The sequence below is a fragment of the Ahaetulla prasina genome, chromosome 13, assembly GCF_028640845.1.
Source record: "Ahaetulla prasina isolate Xishuangbanna chromosome 13, ASM2864084v1, whole genome shotgun sequence".
Taxonomy (NCBI): Eukaryota; Metazoa; Chordata; class Lepidosauria; order Squamata; family Colubridae; genus Ahaetulla; species Ahaetulla prasina.
In genome coordinates this window covers 2,914,147-2,933,996 of record NC_080551.1, presented here as the reverse complement: position 1 = coordinate 2,933,996, position 19,850 = coordinate 2,914,147, and the positions used below count along the sequence as shown (strand labels likewise).

Sequence of the window (19,850 nt, the reverse complement as noted above, 5' to 3'; positions counted from 1 at the left end):
GCTGGAAACTCTTGGAACGTTCTGGGGAATGCCTCAGGTGGGCAATCTGTTCAGCGCGGGAACGCTGTCGCTGGGCAGAGGAAAAACGCAATAGGTAACTTTAGGATCATCTGCTAAACTGGAAATGTTAAAATAAACTGGAAAGGAACAGGAAGGCCTAAAAGTCTGTAGAGATTCTCAGTCATCCAGGTCATGGATGTCCCAAAGATGTTTTTTTTCAGGAGGCAACTGGACTTTCTTGTTTTTTCTTTTAAAGACGTTTTGCTTTTCATCCAAGAAGCTTTTTCAGTTCTGACTTGGATGGTGGGGAATGGAAAGATTTATATTCCTTGCAGACAGCTGGTCATTTGCATCCTTTCTGTGGATCGCTGAAGCACTTGGAGGTTTCCAGAAAAAATTGTAGACTAAAGCAGAAGTCTCCAACCTTGGCAACTTTAAGACTTATGAACTTCAACTCCCAGAATTCCCCAGCCAGCATTGCTGGCTGGGGAATTCTGAGAGTTGAAGTCCTCCAGGCTTAAAGTTGCCAAGGTTGGAAACCCCTGCTTTTGACCACACTCTGGGGAGACCCTGGCACACATCCCAAACCACCGTCTCCGATTGCCCGTGACGCAGCAACCCAACTTGATTCAGTGGGGAGAGAAGCGATGCTTCTGGCAGAAAGACGGGCATTTTTTCTGGCAGGGACAAAACTTGCCCATGACCCCTAAAGAAACCAAACCGCTTGAAAGTTGCTGCGGGCAGGAGGCAAAGGCCAAAACTCACCGTCCTCATCCGGAAGTTCCTCTGGGCTGAGCTCCACCAACTCAAAGCTGTGCTTGATGCACCACTCTTGGGCCTTCTGCCGGCTGATGCCTACAAAAAAGAGAGGAAAGGCCGTTTTTTTGCCAGGAAGGGCGCCCACCACTCTGGGCACTGGTGGGAGAAAACTCACTGGGTGGGATGCATGGCTGGAAACTCTTGGAACTTTCTGGGGAATGCCTCAGGTGGGCAATCTGTTCAGTGCGGGAACGCTGTCGCTGGGCAGAGGAAAAACGCAACAGGTAACTTTAGGATCATCTGCTAAACTGGAAATGTTAAAATAAACTGGAAAGGAACAGGAAGGCCTAAAAGTCTGTAGAGATTCTCAGTCATCCAGGTCATGGATGTCCCAAAGATGTTTTTTTTCAGGAGGCAACTGGACTTTTTTGTTTTTTCTTTTAAAGACGTTTTGCTTTTCATCCAAGAAGCTTTTTTAGTTCTGACTTGGATGGTGGGGAATGGAAAGATTTATATTCCTTGCAGACAGCTGGTCATTTGCATCCTTTCTGTGGATCGCTGAAGCACTTGGAGGTTTCCAGAAAAAATTGTAGACTAAAGCAGAAGTCTCCAACCTTGGCAACTTTAAGACTTGTGGACTTCAACTCCCAGAATTCGCTGGCTGGGGCATTCTGGGAGTTGAAGTCCACAAGTCTTAAAAGTTGCCAAGGTTGAAGACCCCTGGACTAAAGGAACCATTGGCACTACTCAAGTGACCCTGAGGACATCCAAGTGCTTCAACGACCCTCAAAAAGGATGAAAATGACCAGCTGTCTGCAAGGAATATAAATCCTTCCATTCCCCACCATCCAGTCAGAGCTGAAGAAGCTTCTTAATTGTGAAGTGAAACGTCTTCAAAGAAAAAAAATAGTCCCGTTGCCTCCTGAAAAAATACCTTTGGGACAAACAGGGAGGCCTATTTCTCCATCTCTGCCCTTTGGGCCATCCTGTGCTTCACTCGGCCCTGCTCCCCCCGCTGCCCCTTCCACTTTCGCTCTGTTCCTCCTCCAACTGCTGACCAGGCGCTCCTGGCTTGGTGCTGCACAAGGCCGCTGCTGGGTACGTGCAGACTTCTCCCCAAAATTTGCAGCGCCTTGGAAAGAAATCCTCCCAAGAGACCGAGCCCTGGTGAGGGGCAATGGGTACGCAGATGAGTGGAAGACAGTGAAAAGGGGAGAGATGGCGGAGACTGATGGGTGGGGGAGTTCAAGTGGAGGCGAGCAGAGCAGGGCAGGAGAAGACTACAATCCTTGCCAAACAATGGCATGATCCTATCCTAATAGCTGCAACTTGGGATTGCCAAGACTGCCATCATTATATAGTGTGGTCTGTGACGTTTCACCTGATGACGTTTTGCTGAGTGTTGGAAATTCCAGTCTCAAATCAGTCACTAGGCCAAGACTATTCCCATTCCACGGGAAAGCCTAAATCAATGAAGGTGAACCTGTGACACATGTAGCCATGTAAGTGGACATGCGAGCTCAGCTATGGCACACACAGCTGATTTTCGGACCTTCTGGGCCCACCAGAAATAGGGAAACAGGCTGTTTCCTGCCTCTGGAGGGCCTGGGGGATGGTGGGGAAGGCCCGTTTTTCTCTCTCACCTGGCTCCAGAGCCTCTCTCTAAGTCTAGGGAGGGCGAAAAAGGCCTTTCCCACCTGCCCGGAGGCCTTCCGGAGGCCAGAAACGGCCCAACTTCCGGTTGGACAGGAAGTGATGTTCTTTGCTGTCCCCAGCCTCCAAAACCTCTGTAGGAGTCCCTGTAGGCTGGGGACAGCAAAAAAGTCACTTCCTGACCAACCAGCAGTTGGGAAATGGGCCGTTTCTGGCTTGCGGACGGCCTCCGGGGGGTTGGGAAGGCCGTTTTCACCCTCCCCAGACTCAGAGAGAGGCTCTGGAGCCAGGTGAGAGAGAAAAACAGGCTATCGCATGCCAGGAGCGGGACACGCGCGGGGGCGGGGCACATAGAATTATGGGTGTGGGCACGCACGTGCGTGATTCCCCCCCACCCCCTCCTGGCACACAATGGCAAAAAGGTTAGCCATCACTGGCCTAAATCATTCAGACTGCTTCTAACTGGAATTGGCCAATGGTGGTTGACAAGGTGAGAAGCTGGCCATTGCACAAAACGGTTGCTCAAATGTTTTCATAATTATTTTCCTTTTGGTCAATTTTCTTTCAGGTAAACGTGGTCGTTCTTTAAAAACAATAATTCCATTGGGGAAACCGTTCCACCACCTTGGGATGTTGAGGTAGCCCTGGTGTCTGCAGTCGCTTAGCTGGCCTAAGACCTGCACTGAGGAACTGTAACCCAGGAAGCAGCCTGTGGAGTCTAGCAATGCTCCAAAACCACAGAGCTGGCCAAGCTCTCAGCTTCAGATTTTGAAAATACGGCCTTTCCAAGCCAAACTGTTCCCTCTGTTGCTCCAGCCAAGCTTCACAACTTAACCAGAGTTTGTCGTCGCCTTACCATTTTCAGAGACTCTGTCGCAGACCAAAATCATCACTCCAGGTAGCCAGTTTTCTATAAGAGAAAGCCACTGAGAGATACCATCCAGCCCAGATATCTGTAAAAGGAGATACAAATAGCTTGGCTTCTTCACTAGCAGGCTTTATGGAGTATTACAAGCAAAAGCAGATCCGGTTCTATAAAAATCCTTATAAAAACTTAGGAAGCAGAAATGTTTGAAGGGAGATCAGCCACCTTAAGGTTTAGGTCAAAAAGTGACCCAAGATGTCTGTGGCTGAGAAGGGACAAGAACCTGGTGCGATGACCCTGTTGGAAGCTGGTTTGAAGGAGGAGGAGGAGGAGTTGGGACTTCACGTAAAATCTGCAAATTTGACATCTATAGGCGAGCATCAACTATTAGGACTCTTAGACCCTCCTAACCAACCAAGGAACAAAGGCACGGTGCAGAGTCATTGTCCAGGAGTCTAAACACATTGCACAGTTGAAGAGTTGCCATCTAGTACAAGATGATTTTGCCTACTTAAAAGGTTTCATAATTTACAAACCATCAGTAGAGAGCAAGCCGTTACTGTTGAACTCCGAGGAGCGCGTAAAAGCACAACCACCCCAGGATAGGCATGAGGTGAGATTCGTCCTTAATTCTAAGTCAAGCTACTAAACTAGCTTTCGCCATGGAAGAAAAGAGAGTTGGAACCGAAGGTGGCTTGTTTTGAGATTCCCGACTCAGTTGCTTTCCTCTTCTCCTTTAATTATACATTATACATTATACATTGTAAGCCGCCCTGAGTCTTCGGAGAAGGGCGGGGTATAAATGTAAAAAAAAATAAAAAAAATTGCCACTCCTCGGGGACTATCAAGGAGTTGCAAATAACTGAGAAAGGTCCACTTCTCCTGCTAAGGAGAGAAAGAGAGAGAGGTCTAGTTAGACAATCACCATTTAGGATGTCAAGTGGTCCTCTCTACAGAAGGGAAGCCTAGAGCAGGGGTCTCCAACCTTGGCAACTTTAAGCCTGGAGGACTTCAATTCCCAGAATAGATTGGTTGAACAATTCTGGGAGTTGAAGTCCTCCAGGCTTAAAGTTGCCAAGTGTTGTGACTCCGCCCCCCGAGCCTGTCCTCATGGAGGAGAGTGACTCGGCGAGTGAGGGAGAGGAGCCAGCAAGGCCTCCCTCGCCAGGACCCTCCTCACTGGCACCGCCCCAAGTTCCAGCTGCAGGCCAGGAGGAGGAGCTGACAAGGCCTCCCTCTCCCGCATCCTCCTCCTCCCTGGCAACGCCTCAAGTCCCAGCTGCTGACGATCAATCCTGGATTGATCCGAGGCAGCGACGAAAAGATAAGTGTGCGCAGCAGAGGAAAAGGTGTGGCAGGCTCAGAAATTGCTGAGTCACTGAGCCACACCCCACAGGGTATAAAAGTGGGTGGAGCTGCCATGTGGCCCTTGTGATGGACAAAAAAGCTACCAAGGGTGCACAGCAGCTCGGTTGTTGGAGGGTTAAAGGACTTTGTTAGTGAGTTTTGGCAATGGATCTTGGACACGAGATAACGGACTCAGAACTTGGCAGGCCTCTGCATGGTCACTGCCAAGTATTTCCTCAACTGAAGAAAATCAGGTCTGTAGCAAATAAAAAGACTGGGAGACACGCGTCTTTGCGTAAGTGGGGAGGGGGAACAGAACACCAAGGTTGGAGACCCCTGGATTAATGTACAATTAAAGTGGCATTAAAGTTATTCTAAAAGTCTTGCTCCTCCAGATTATAGTGGGGGGGGGTCATTAGGACCATCCTAATGAAATGTAAGTCTATCATACTAAATGGTTATGGTGTTATGTTGCATTCAGAAGCTATTCAGAACCCAGGGACAGAAGCTATTTTTCAGCCTGTTTGTTCAGCCGGCTATGGTTCTATATCAGGAGTCTCCAACCTTGGCAACTTTAAGCCTGGACGACTTCAACTCCCAGAATTCCCCTGGCCTAGAAGACTCAGGAATATTTATGACAGGCAGAGGGTTGCTGGTATCCAAATCTTTATACTTCTTCCTAGGAGTCACACCTATCTACTTCCAAAATTAGGTCTAGATTTAACACCTGCGCATTTCAAGCATATTGTTCAACCAATCTACTTGATACGTCTCTATACATTGCTATATATATACATCATCCACCTTCATCGCTGGAGGTCTTCGAGGAAAGATTGGACTGGCATTTGTCTGGATGCAATAAGATTTTCTGCCTTGGGCTTGGAGTTGAAGGGGGATGGACCAGAAGGCCCCACCCAAGATCCTTTCTAGTCCTATGATTTTAGGATTCTCCAAAAGTCAAATCGAATGTCCACCCTACACACATAATTTTTAGGCATCGTTTACATTTAGATGCTTTTAGGTGGAGGAAGAATAGTATCAAAGCCACCACAACGGAATGCAACTTTAATCTAAGCAAGTAGATTTCACAATGTTACACATTTGATAGAAACTATCCTCATCCTTCATTCAGGAGGTTAAGATGATATACAAGTCTGTGTTTCTGCTTTCTTTTTTTTCTGCAACAAGGTGAACGGGGTAGGTTGGATTAGGAGACACTCTGACCCAAAGTGACCCCAGGAATGTCTGTGGCTGAGAAGGGACTAGAACTTGGGCCTCCCTGCTCCCAGCCCTGAACCACCAACTGCCCTCCCTCTTCATACTGTGGAGACCAAAGTTATGCTAACTAGTGAAAACTCTGCAATCAGTAACATCCTACAAATCTCAATAAATCCTCAGAAAGTTTAGAAGAATAATGTATGCCAATGCGTATTTTCTCATGAAACCCAGAATTTCTCAACCTAAGCAACTTTTAGGTATCTGGACTTCCAGATATCTTCCAGAAGCTTCCAGAATTTCCCACCCACAAACAGTTGAAATCACTCTCCAAACACTAGGAAGGAATTGATTTGAAAGTAGAGGGTGCTTTGTAATTGTAATACACTCATCAGTTCAACAAACATTACAGGTCACAGATGGCAGAACACCCACTACAGTGGTGATGGTGAACCTGTGGCACGCAGAGCCATATCGGTGGGCACGCGAGCTCAAAAGCAGGCCTTCCAGTCCCACTGGAAGTCAGCAAATAGGCAGTTTCCGGCTTCCAGATGGGGGGCGGGGAAGGCTGTTTTCGCCCTCCCCAGGCTCCTAGAAAGGCTCTGGAGCCGGGGGAAAGTGAAAAAGGGGCCTACTGGGCCCACCGTGCCATTGCGTGCCAAAAGCAGGGTGAATGGGGGGGCGTGAGGCACATAGAATTATGGGTGTGGGGACGCGCACATGTGACTCCCTCCTCTTTTGGCACACGATGGCAAAAAGGTTAGCCATCACTGCCTTGTATTTTCTGAACCAGAATGTCCATCGGGGTGTGTGTGTGTGTGTGTGTGTGTGTGTGTATGTGTGTGTTTGTGTGTGGATTGGATGACCTCCAAGATCCCTTCCAATTCTGCTATGCTACGCTATGCTACTCTACATCCCAAACTGCAGGGCAACACTCACTGTGGTACTGTCGAAGTAGAACAGGAAAGCCTGAACGGACTCGACAATTTCCGTTGTCACCTGAAACACGTTGGCCACCACGCAGAGATGGATGGCAGCCGAGTAATATTTATTGTCTATCGTCCAGGGGTAAAGCCGAGCTCCGCTTTCTACAGCAATGTGCTCAGGAAGCTCTTCTTCTCCGGTGATACCTGCAAGAGACAACAAAGAGACCTAAATGACCAGACAAGGAAGAGACCTGGGGAGGAAAGGAAAAGGAAAAGAAAAGGAAAAAGAAATGAAGGAAAGAAAAGAAAAGGACAGGACAGGACCGGAAAGGAAAGGAAAGGGAAGGGAAGGGAAGGGAAGGGAAGGGAAGGGAAAGGAAGGGAAGGGAAGGGAAGGAAAGGAAAGGAAAAAAAGGAAAGGGGAAAGGAAAGGAAAAGGAAAGGAAAAGGAAAGGAAAAGGAAAGGGAAAGGAAAAGGAAAAGGAAAAGGAAGGGAAGGGGAAAGGAAAGGAAAGGGAAAAGGAAAGGAAAGGTAAAAGAAATGAAGGAAAGGAAAGGAAAAAGAAAAGAAAGGGGAAAGGAAAGGAAAAGGAAAAGGAGACTCACATCTGGAACAAAAAATCCCCTCCCCTGATTTTTAGTTTGATCCTTGAAATGCTTTGTGAGCTGGGCAGAATTGTGGTGGATCTCCACCTCCATCCTCCCCTTCACAATAGGCTGTTCCCAAGAACTAACTTTCATCTTCTTTTACCAGCTGCCCATGGGAAGTTAGTTGACCCAGCTAGCTAAGCAGATAGTATAAATAGGCTTCGCCTTGCAACCCACACGAGGGTGTAAAAATACACCCGTTTTGTTGTCCAGAATCTTGGGACCGTTTTGCTCAGACGGCTGGGCCTTGGGAAATTCCCCACAGAAGCCGGGCGCATCTTCATACAACTCCCACCCAGCCCCTCGCACGATAATGACACCTTTCTATATCTGGCTCCAGAGAACGTACCCATTTTCGGATAGGCTTTCACATGCTGACGTTCCAGCCCCCAAAAAGTCCTTCCCCAAACCTGCCATAAGGACAAAAATAGTGGCTTGGGGAAACTATCATGCCGTGGGAGAACTGCTCACTTTAATTTGTGATCATTCCAACCTTTGGGCAGGCCTGGTGCGGTTTCATATACAAAAAGTTTTGCGGGAGAGAGAGAGAGAGAAAGAATCAACTGACGCATTTGGCAATCGCAATCTTTCAGCAGGCCTCCCAAGCTAACTTTTGATGGTTTGTGTTTTCATAAGAGCACATGCCAGCTCTCTTACATGCCGGCTCCCAGCAACGAAACAGCCGGCCCCATATCTGCATACCACTCCCCACAATCCGAGGCAGAGGAACACCCCTGGAACTCACAGATGTGTAGAATAAAAAAAGGTAACAGCTGCTTCAGCCCCACACTTTTCCTCAGAGCCAAACTGAGTTAGAGCAGGGGTCTCCAACCTTGGCAACTTGGCAAAGCTGGCTGAGGAACTCTGGGAGTTGAAGTCCACAAGTCTTAAAGTTGCCAAGGTTGGAGACCCCTGAGTTAGAGGGTAAATCTCCAGTCAGGCACTTCCGGTGGTACCTCTGAGTTGTGCAACAGTTAACTGCATGCAATCCTGCTCCATCTCCTTTGGCAACAAGGGGGTCTTCTACTCCAACCAACAGTTCAAGGCAGGAGCTTATACCATCCCAGTGAAATGGCTCTTCAATCTCTTATTGAAAACACCCATGATTTCTGAAGACCAGCCGTTCCATTGATTAATTATTTGCACGGTCAGGAAATGTCTCCTTAATTCTAGGTTGGATCTCTCTTTGATAAAGCTTTCCTTGTCCTGAGCCCAGGTGGTTTGGAGAACAGGGCTAGTTACTTTTTAAGACCATCCCAGTTTCATGGTTCCACGGGCATCGGTCTGCAAACACAGTCTTGATGTGCCTGGAGAGCCACCTTGTGGAATGAACCACAAATCCTTCTGCGTAAGCTGCCAAAAGTGCCAATGCAGTTTTGGGTTGCATTAACAGGGAGCCTTAATGTCGAAACTGTGGAAAGTGCTAGTTCTGCTCTACGCTGCACTGATCAGGCCACACCCAAATACGGGGCCTAATTCTGGTCAGCACAGGGCAAGGAGGATGCTGAGAAACTGGAAAGAGTGGTAAAGGACCTGGAAGTTCAGTCTTAAAAGGACCTGGGTCTGTTCCACCGTTAGAGCAACAGTCTTCCCTATAAGGATGTATGGATGTGAGAGTCGGACACTAAGAATGATTGATCCAGGAAGAAATGACGCCTTTGAACTGTGGTGCTGGAGTAAATTACTGACTATAAAATGGACAGCCAGAGTAATTAACAGAAGAAGTGTTAAATCGTATAACTTTGTTGCTTGTATCCTTACGATTTATACTGATATTGTTTCCTGATTGCTTATTTATAGCTTATGACTATCATTAAGTGTTGTATCATTAAGTTTTAAATCTGTATCCTATGACTATCATTAAGTGTTGTAAGTGTTGTACCTTGATGAAGGTATCTTTTCTTTTATGTACACTGAGAGCATATGCACCAAGACAAATTCCTTGTGTGTCCAATCACACTTGGCCAATAAAAAATTCTATTCTATTCTATTCTATTCTATTCTATTCTATTCTATTCTATTCTATTCTATGTATACTGAGAGCATATGCATCAAGACAAATTCCTTGTGTGTCCAATCACACTTGGCCAATAAAAAATTCTATTCTATTCTATTCTATTCTATTCTATTCTATTCTATTCTATTCTATTCTATTCTATAAAACCAGAAACATCCTAGAAGATAAAATCATAAGACTACGTCTGGTTTACTTTGGCTGTGTCATTTGTGCAAATTCACTGAAGAAGGCAAGGATGCTAGGAATGGTTGGTGGAATAAGAAGAAGGGGCAAGCAAAGAACTTGCTGGCTTGATCACATCAAATCTGATGTAAAGTTGAACGTCCAGAAGCTGAATGAAGTTATGTTTGACTGACATGGTAGCATGGAGAACACTTGCCTATAAAGTCACCAAAAGTCGGACATGACTTAAATCAGGGGTCTCCAACCTTGGTCACTTTAAGACTTGTGGACTTCAACTCCTAGAATTCCTCAGCCAGCTTTGCTGGCTGTGGGACTCTGGGAGTTGAAGTCCACAAGTCTTAAAAGTGACCAAGGTTGGAGACCCCTGACTTAAATGGTTAAAAAGAACAAAACAATATTCAACCAGAAGAAAAAAGGTTATGGGGAGACGTGATCTCAGTCTTCCAATATTTAAAAGATTGTCAGAGGGAAGAAGGGTTTATTCCCCACAGCCCCCAAAGATAAGAGTCAATGAAGGAATATGTTACAGTGAGAGACTGAAACGGGAAATAAAGAGGAATTTCCTCACTGTGAGAGCTATTCAGCAGTTGAATATCATCCTTCCTTCTGAAGTGGTGGAGTCTCCATCACTAGGTTTTTCAAGAAAAGATTGGACAGCCTTAGTTCCAGGACAATCTAAGGGTTGCTGGACTGGGAAGGGAGTTGGACTGGGATATCTCTAACATCCCTTTCAGCCTGAGGATTCTATAAAAAGTATATATCTATGGCCTCTGTAGGGTTTTTTCCCCTATGAGATTCATGCAAAAAAGGAAAATTGGTCATTCAAGCAGGCACTATCCTTGCTTCATACAGTACACAGGAATGTTTAATTTATTTCCGAAAACATCAATAATATAGTACATGCATAGATGCAAAGCTCATTACGCTATTTCTTTTTAAGGGAATCATATTATTCAAAGAGGAAGCGTAGCAAATAAAAGACACAAACCAAATGTGAGGAAAGAAAATGACATTAACTAAATCTGGGGGTGGGGTTCCCCCTTCTGTTTTATCTCAGAGATTGGAGACTGCCTGGATAAGTCCTTGCAGGTTTTTTGGCAAGATTTTTGAGAAATAGTTTTTGCCTCCTTCCATGACTGGTTCAAAAAACAGCCAGGAAGTTTTAGTGTCAAAGGAGAACTTCCCCAGGATTTCCCTGATCAAAATCTGATGTCTTAACTGCCACACAACTTCAGTATCACAATTGTGTATGTGTGGACGCCTTCAAGTCATTGCTGACACCCGGCATTTACCTGGTCTAGCCTCTGCAGCTTTCTTGGCAAGATTTCAGAAGTGATTTGCCACTGCAAATCCAAGGTGGATGTGTGCCTAAGGTGCGGCCAGAACTCACAATCTCTAGCCTGGTGCCTTTACCACAACACCAGTGTTTCACAAACACTGAATGTTAATTCACTGATTTTCAAGAGCACCCTTCTCCTACGATTTAGTTTAATTCATTTTCCTCAGGAAAAAAAACCCTAGTAATATATATTTCTTTCATCAATAGTTTCAAGTAGTCTGGTAATGTAAGCCGAGTGCAAACGATATAGCAGCTTGAGACAGAAGAGAAACTGTCTAAGTTCAGAACAGATTAAGCAGGTGTTTATAAATAACCAGGGAAAAATGCAGTAATCATTAAACGCCACTACGTGTTTATTATATCAGAACATGTTTGTTACTAATTAATGCAGGGGTGAAATCTACTTACCTTCCTTACCGGTTCGGAAGGGTACATGCTGCTCATGTGCGTCACATACATGCACAGACCTTCTGCACATGCACAAAACCTTCTGCGCATGCGCAGAAGGTAAAAATCACATTACTTCCTGGTTAAAACCACCTGGGGAGGTGAGCGGAGTTTCACTCCGCCATTGCTGCCGGATCGCCGAACCAATGGCCACGATCGCTACCAAATCGCTAGATCCAGTCAGAACCGGGAGCATTTCACCCCTGAATTAATGGTTTAAGCATATTTTGAGAGATTTTTCCACCTCCTAGCTCAGAAAAGGCATGGATGTTAATAGATCTATTGCTGCACAACTGTAACTAGTGAGCACAAAGGAGTGACACCACATCGAATCTCCAGCCAACTACTATAAGCTTCCATCCTGAGTTCCTGCTTGCTTGGATAAGGATATGGAGGGGCTTTATCAAACCAATAACTGGCAGAGGGTTGGCAAGATTAAAACCAAAGAGAAGCAAGACACAAGCATTCATGCATTTAAGGTAAAAAAATAAATGAAGCCATAACCATTCAACAGATTAATCATTGAGCCAGCTGTCTACTACTTTTACTAAAAAGACGAACAGCATCTCAGTTTGAATTCAGCAATGATCTCTAGATCACAAAAGTGGTAGAAACGTTTAGTACTAATCAGACTAGATGGGGAAAAACTGTGCCAGTTCTGGGATACTTATTTGATGCTGCCAAACTGGATTGTGTCAAGTAATAGTAACCACAACAGGACGTATTTGAAAATAACATCCCATATGAAATGGCTGAAAGACAGGGGTATGACTAGCTTGTAGAAGAGGCAATGGAAGGGCGACCATGATAGTTATCTTCAAGTATATCCGAAAGGCTGCTATGTTTAAGATGGCAACATGTGTCAAGTGACACTCCAGCAAGGCAGGATTAGAATTAGGACGTGAGAACTGAAAATTGAAAATGAATACAGTATAGTACGTTTCAACCAAACATTAAAAGAAATTTCAATAGCAAAAGCTATTGAACAAACAAAAATAGTGGACTGCTATTCTTTGACAGTCATTTTGTTCAGCAAATTTATTTGTAATCAATAAAAAAATAAGGAATTTTTGTTTTTCTCCTTTTCAGGAACGAGGAAGGAAACAGGAAACTTGCACTGACCCCTCCTAGAGGATCCAAAGGCAAAATTTATCAAATTTAACACTCCTCCCACCCAAGTGAGGCATTGAACATGTTCCAAGCTCATCTAGCTTCCTTATCAGAACAAAAAGCGACTGACAACTTTTTGAGGAAGATCTGCGGGAAGCAGAAGCCAACCCAGCCTGCATTTCCCAATAAAGGCCAACAGCCCTCCTTCCTAGTCTCGAAAGGGAAGTTCCTCCTCTCCCCCTTCTCTTCCCTCTCTTTGGGTGGGAGAGGGAGGGAAAGAATCTCAAAGCAAAAAAAATGCAAATTCATAAAAGGGGGGATCATGCTCAACGTTTCATTAGAATGGTCCTAATGACACCCCGCCCCCCAACAATCTGGAGGAGCAACACTTTTAGAGTAACTTTAAATGTACACCAATCCAGGGGTCTCCAACCTTGGCAACTTTAAGCCTGGAGGACTTCAACTCCCAGAATTCCCCAGCCAGCTTTGCTCCAGGCTCCAGGCTCCAGGCTTAAAGTTGCCAAAGTTGGAGACCCCTGCACTAATTGGCCTACATTAAAATGAAATTTCTTCACGTAATAGTAAAACACAAACAGCTTTTACTATTAATTTATCCCTCCTTTAATATGCCGTTTGGGTATTTAATATCTTTTAATTTATATGTCACCTATCCCCATCCCCCGAAAGCAACTGGTGTGTGTTGCGGGTGTATTTTATATATATATATACACACGGGCATGCATGTGCACATACCCTGTCAGCTCATGGCAGGGGACATATCTAATATTCCGGCCTATCTGTCCTGCCACAACCACCCTGTGAGGTGGGCTGGGCAGGGGGAGATGGACTGGCCAGTCGCCCTAGCCGAAGGGAGGCACAGAACACTCTCACTCTCTCTCTCTGCCTCCCTCACTCCTTCCCTCCCTCCCTGCTTCTCTCTCTCTCTCTCTCTCTCTCTTTGTCTCTGTCTCTCTCTTCTCGTCTCTCTCTCTGTGCCTCCCACCCTCCTTCCCTCCCTCACTCCTTCTGTGTGTGTCTTTCTTTCTTTCTCTCTCTTTGTGCCTCCCTTACTCCTTCCCTCCCTCCCTTCTCTGTCTCTTTCTCTCTCTCTCTTTCTCTGTGCCTCCCTTACTCCTTCCCTCCCTCACTCCTTCTCTCTGTGTCTTTTTCTTTCTTTTTTTCTCTCTCTCTCTGTGCCTCCCTTACTCCTTCCCTCCCTCACTCCTTCTCTCTCTCTCTCTCTGTCTGTCTGTCTCTCTCTCTGTGCCTTCCTTACTCCTTCCCTCCCTCCTTCTCTGTCTCTCTGTCTCTCTCTCTGTCTCTCTCTCTGACTCTCTCTCTCTCTGTGCCTCCCACCTCCTTCCTTCCCTCCTCCTTCTCTCTCTCTCTCTCTCTTTGGCTCTGTCTCTCTCTGTGCCTCCCACCCTCCTTCCCTCCCTCACTAAGTCGGTGTGTCTTTCTTTCTCTCTCTCTCTCTCTCTCTGTGCCTCCCACCCTCCTTCCTTCCCTCCCTCCCTTCTCTCTCTCTGTCTCTCTCTCTCTCTCTCTCTGTGCCTCCCTTACTCCTTCCCTCCCTCACTCCTTCTCTCTCTCTGTCTGTCTCTCTCTCTCTGTGCCTCCCTTACTCCTTCCCTCCCTCACTCCTTCTCTCTGTGTCTGTCTTTCTTTCTCTCTCTCTCTCTCTCTCTCTGTGCCTCCCTCTCTCCTGGCTTCTCGGCCAACCCCTTCACCACGCAGGCTCCCTTTGGCCGCCCTCCCCATCTCACCCCGATTAGTCCAGGCCTGAGAGGGCTACGTTGGGGATTTCACTGCTGGCCGAGAGCAGCTGCCCGCCCCCCACGGGCGCACTCTGCACATGTTCAGGGACTCTTTGCCTCTCGGGGCTTAGAGGGCAACATCTGTCGCCACGGGCAGGGCCAGAGCCGGGAAAGGGCCTCCGGGAAGCGGGAAGCCCGGCCGGGGGCTCGAGCCGACTCACGTTTCACCAGCTCCTCCCCGGGGAAGCCCGCCGCGCAGCTGGTGATCAAGGTGCACGGGACGGCCATCGCGCACGCCAGCGGTCTTTGAAGGGCCCGGCGCTTCCCTTTCCGGTACAGGCCCCGCCCTTTCCGGCCCGTACCATTTTAAACAACGGCGGGGGGGGAAGAGAGGAAGCGAATAAAGTCAGCGAATGTCTGCAGGTTATGAAACCGCCGTAATCCTCCGAAGAACTGGCGTACGAAGAGGAGACCCCTCCGCGCCTCTTTTCTTTCGCGAACAGAAAGCGGATCCGGGTCCAGCTCACATGGCTACGGCCGTTCTTCCCCCCTCCCTCATACGGGCCCGTGGTCCGGGCTCGAGCCGAGCGTCCCGTTGCTAGGAGGCGAGGTCACGTGGCTGCCGGCGCCTTGGCGAGCGCTGGAGTGGGAGGCTCCGCCATGGCGGGGGTGGCCGGGCCGGGGGTCGAGCTGGGCTGCGTCTTGGTGCAGGTGGGTCGAAAGAGCCCGGCCTCCCCTCGGATGCCCGACCTGATGGTCTCCGGAACCCCCGGGGCGGAATGGGGCGGGGGGAGCGGCTAGGCTAAGCCACGACTTGGCTAACCATGGTCTGTTGCATAAACCACGATGGGGCATGGCGGGGGCGGGGTTCACGGGCTGGTCTTGCGGCCGTGGCTAGATTGGCAAAGCACACTGGGTCAGCGACCCCCTCTCGGCCCCTTTTGCAGAGCGCAAAGTTTTTTTTTTTAAAAAAAATTTTCTAAAAAAAAAATAAGATTTATTTTTTTTTAATGGTGGTTTGAATCCGGATCCCTCCTGAGCTAAAGCCGGGCTAACTGAAACTAACTTAGGCAGGAAATATAGACCAGGGGTCTCCAATCTGGGCCGCTTTAAGCCTGGAGGACTTCAATTCCCAGAATCCCCCAGCCAGCTTTGCTGGGAATTCTGGGAATTGAAGTCCTCCAGGCTTAAAGTGGCCCAGATTGGAGACCCCTGGTCTAGGCAGCTACAACCAGAGAGCGGCTGATTGGGCTTTGCTGGCTGGGGGATTCTGGGAGTTGAAGTCCTCCAGGCTTAAAGCGGCCCAGATTGCAGACCCCTGGTCTAGGCAGCTACAACCAGAGAGCGGCTGACTGGGCTTTGCTGGCTGGGGGATTCTGGGAGTTGAAGTCCTCCAGGCTTAAAGCGGCCCAGATTGGAGACCCCTGGTCTAGGCAGCTACAACCAGAGAGCGGCTGACTGGGCTTTGCTGGCTGGGGGATTCTGGGAGTTGAAGTCCTCCAGGCTTAAAGTGGCCCAGATTGCAGACCCCTGGTCTAGGCAGCTACAACCAGAGAGCGGCTGACTGGGCTTTGCTGGCTGGGGGATTCTGGGAGTTGAAGTCCTCCAGGCTTAAAGTGGCCCAGATTGGAGACCCCTGGTCTAGGCAGCTACAACCAGAGAGCGGCTGACTGGGCTTTGCTGGCTGGGGGATTCTGGGAGTTGAAGTCCTCCAGGCTTAAAGTGGCCCAGATTGGAGACCCCTGGTCTAGGCAGCTACAACCAGAGAGCGGCTGACTGGGCTTTGCTGGCTGATTCTGGGAGTTGAAGTCCTCCAGGCTTAAAGTGGCCCAGATTGCAGACCCCTGGTCTAGCAGCTACAACCAGAGAGCGGCTGACTGGGCTTTGCTGGCTGATTCTGGGAGTTGAAGTCCTCCAGGCTTAAAGTGGCCCAGATTGGAGACCCCTGGTCTAGGCAGCTACAACCAGAGAGCGGCTGACTGGGCTTTGCTGGCTGGGGGATTCTGGGAGTTGAAGTCCTCCAGGCTTAAAGTGGCCCAGATTGGAGACCCCTGGTCTAGGCAGCTACAACCAGAGAGCGGCTGATTGGGCTTTGCTGGCTGGGGGATTCTGGGAGTTGAAGTCCTCCAGGCTTAAAGCGGCCCAGATTGGAGACCCCTGGTCTAGGCAACTACAACCAGAGAGTGGCTGACTGGGCTTTGCTGGCTGGGGGAATTCTGGGAATTGAAGTCCTCCAGGCTTAAAGCGGCCCAGATTGCAGACCCCTGGTCTAGGCAGCTACAACCAGAGAGCGGCTGACTGGGCTTTGCTGGCTGGGGGATTCTGGGAGTTGAAGTCCTCCAGAATCTATATGATATAGAACCATAGCCAGCTGAAAACGAGCAGGCTGAAAAATAGCTTCTATCCCTGGGTTCTAAATAGCTTTTGAATGAAACATAACCCCATAACCATTTAGTATGATAGATTTGCAGGGCCAGCACAACGTGCAGCATTTCTACACTGGTGTAATATAATAGCATGTTATGTTATGCATATGTAGAGAGCATATAGAGCCCTGCACACCAGAACAACTAGACGCAAGAACAGTTTTTTTCACCGAAGGCCATCACTCTGCTAAACAAATAATTCCCTCAACACTCAAACTATGTACTAAATCTGCACTACTATTAATCTTCTCATCGTTCCCATCACCCATCTCCTTCCACTTATGACTGTAACTTTGTTGCTGGTATCCTTATGATTTATACTGATATTGATTGTTTCCTGATTGCTTATTTGTAGCCTATGACTATCATTAAGTGTTGTATCAACATTAAGTGTTAAATTTGTACCCTATTACAACACTGTTAAGTGTTGTAAGTATTGTGCCTTGATGAAGGTATCTTTTCTTTTATGTACACTGAGAGCATATGTACTAAGACAAATTCCTTGTTTGTCCAATCACACTTGGCCAATAAAAAATTCTATTCAATTCTAGTATTCTATATATGTATGTAGGATTGTGTGTCTATTACTAGGATCGGTTGGGTTAGAAGTCTTTTTTTTTTGTTCTTTCGCTTATGAGTCATTGAGGTGTATTTTGTGTTGGGGGGGGCTGCACTAAGGGATGCTCGTCCAATCTCATTGTACACTGCAGAAAAAATAATTGCTACCAACTTGCCTTCCATTTGAGGACCTGTATACTGCACGAATCAAGAAGAGGGCCGTGAAAATATTTGCAGATCCCTCGCATCCTGGACATAAACTGTTTCAACTCCTACCCTCAAAACGACGCTATAGAGCACTGCACACCAGAACAACTAGACACAAGAACAGTTTTTTCCCGAAGGCCATCACTCTGCTAAACAAATAATTCCCTCAACACTGTCAGACTATTTACTGAATCTGCAGTAATTAATTTAATTTAATTAATTTAATTAATCGTTTCATAGTTCCCATCACCAATCTCTTTCCACTTATGACTGTATGACTATAACTTGTTGCTGGCAATCCTTATGATTTATATTGATATATTATCATCAATTGTGTTGTAAATGTTGTACCTTGATGAACGTATCTTTTCTTTTATGTACACTGAGAGCATATGCACCAAGACAAATTCCTTGTGTGTCCAATCACACTTGGCCAATAAAATTCTATTCTATTCACATGTTGTGTATTAACAATAAAGGTTTGAATTGAATTGGTTAGGTTTTGGCTTGGTGTTAATTTCCTAAGTCGGGACCTTTTTGTGGCTGCACAAACACAACTGTTGTTGTTGGGTTAACCTGGAATAAGTAAACAGCACCCGAAAGCGAGAGTCAGGCCATTCTTTCTCCATGGGATCTTTTGATCTTTGAGTGAGTAAATCTCCTTCTGTAGTCTAGCCTGGGTTCCTTGGCTGAATATAACCGATAGGACCTTTATAGGAAAGTTTTAAAAGAAAAATGCGATAAACACGGAATTGATGCTCAGTTGCTACACAGCCGCCTTTCCATTGTGTTTTTGCATGGCCCTTCTCTGCTTTGACCCCCACAGCTCTAACCCTGTGTGTATCTCATATAGATTTAACGAATGTTTTCCTCTCCCATTTTAATATAATTTACAGATCCCTAAGAAGTTATTGTTTTCCCTTTTTAATATCTAACTGTAGCCTTCTGGTGGAGAAAAAGCAGATTTAGTAGACATCTTCCAAAATAACTGAGTGTCATCTGTCTTTTGGACTACTCTAGCAATATGATGCCCTGAAGAGATGCAGCTTAGAGCTGATTAAATATCTAAATGGGAAATACAATGTACTACTCCAATGGAACTATCTCTGGTTTCATCTCAGAAATATTCCTTTAACAGATTTAGAATAAATGTATATATAAATAAATATATTTATGTGGAATCGGCCAGGAGGGCAAAGCTATTTTTTCAGAGTTTTGTCCTAAAAACCACATGATTGACATTCAGAATTTTTCGTACTTACGGGACCGCCTGCTGTTACTACATGCCTCCCACCGACCCGTACGCTCTCACAGAGAGGGACTTCTCAGGGTGCCGTCCACCAAACAATGTCGGCTGGCGGCCCCCAGGGGAAGGGCCTTCTCTGTGGGGGCTCCCACACTGGGACGAGCTTCCCCCGGGTTTACGCCAAATACCTGACCTTCGGACTTTCCGCCGCGAACTGAAGACACACCTTTTCATCCGCGCGGGGCTGGCTTGAATTGAATTTTAATGTCAAATTTTTATCAATTTTAAATGGGGTTTTAATGTATGGTAAATTTTAAATTTCCAGGCTAATTTAAATAAGTTTTTTAAATCGCATTTTAAATTGTACTTTGTATTGTTTGTTTTATTTTGCCTGTACACCGCCCTGAGTCCTTCGGGAGAAGGGCGGTATAAAAATCAAATAAATAAATAAAAATACTTACTTTGGAAGATCCTACCTGTCTTGACAAATATATTATTTTCTGATAGTAGAAACCAATGCACTCCTATCACAACTGCACAACTTAGCAACTAGAAACAATTATGGTAGCTTTTACCTAGTGGAAAATGAATGTACCTGCTTTCTGATGAAAGTTACAGAACCATGTTTCTTTAGTTCCAGGGACTCTTCTCAATTTTAGAGGTATCTAAATTTTAGATTGTGCATCTAAAGATTGTGTTAATCAATAACAGTCTTTTCCAAAAGGATGCTGTTTCAAAGCATCATAACTACTAGAACACCTGGAGAGAATGATGTGGACAAGCAGGGTACCAGCCACTCAATTCTATGTTCCCCTTGGCTTTAATGGGCTCCCTTTGCAGTGACATTTTTCTCAACCATAAGGAAAATAGAATAGAATAGAATAGAATAGAATAGAATAGAATAGAATAGAATAGAATAGAATAGAATAGAATTTATTGGCCAAGTGTGATTGGACACACAAGGAATTTGTCTTGGTGCATATGCTCTCAGTGTACATAAAAGAAAAGATACGTTCATCAAGGTACAACATTTACAACACAATTGATGATCAATATATCAATATAAATCATAAGGATTGCCAGCAACAAGTTATAGTCATACAGTCATAAGTAGAAAGAGATTGGTGATGGGAACTATGAGAAGATT

The 19,850-nt window shown here is 46.3% G+C and overlaps 1 protein-coding gene across 1 annotated transcript in view; it reads right to left on the bottom strand.

Moving 5' to 3' along the window:
• AAGAB (alpha and gamma adaptin binding protein) overlaps positions 1–14,593 on the bottom strand; it is a 29,576-nt gene extending 14,983 nt beyond the window's left edge. Inside the window, exons 1-4 of the mRNA XM_058156590.1 lie at positions 14,488–14,593; positions 6,779–6,969; positions 3,269–3,365; positions 766–855 (exon numbers count right to left, since the gene is read on the bottom strand). Coding sequence (XP_058012573.1) covers positions 766–855; positions 3,269–3,365; positions 6,779–6,969; positions 14,488–14,554 — 445 coding nt within the window. The 5' untranslated portion in view covers positions 14,555–14,593. The remainder of the gene's footprint in view (positions 1–765; positions 856–3,268; positions 3,366–6,778; positions 6,970–14,487) is intronic.
• Positions 14,594–19,850: the final 5,257 nt, after the last annotated feature.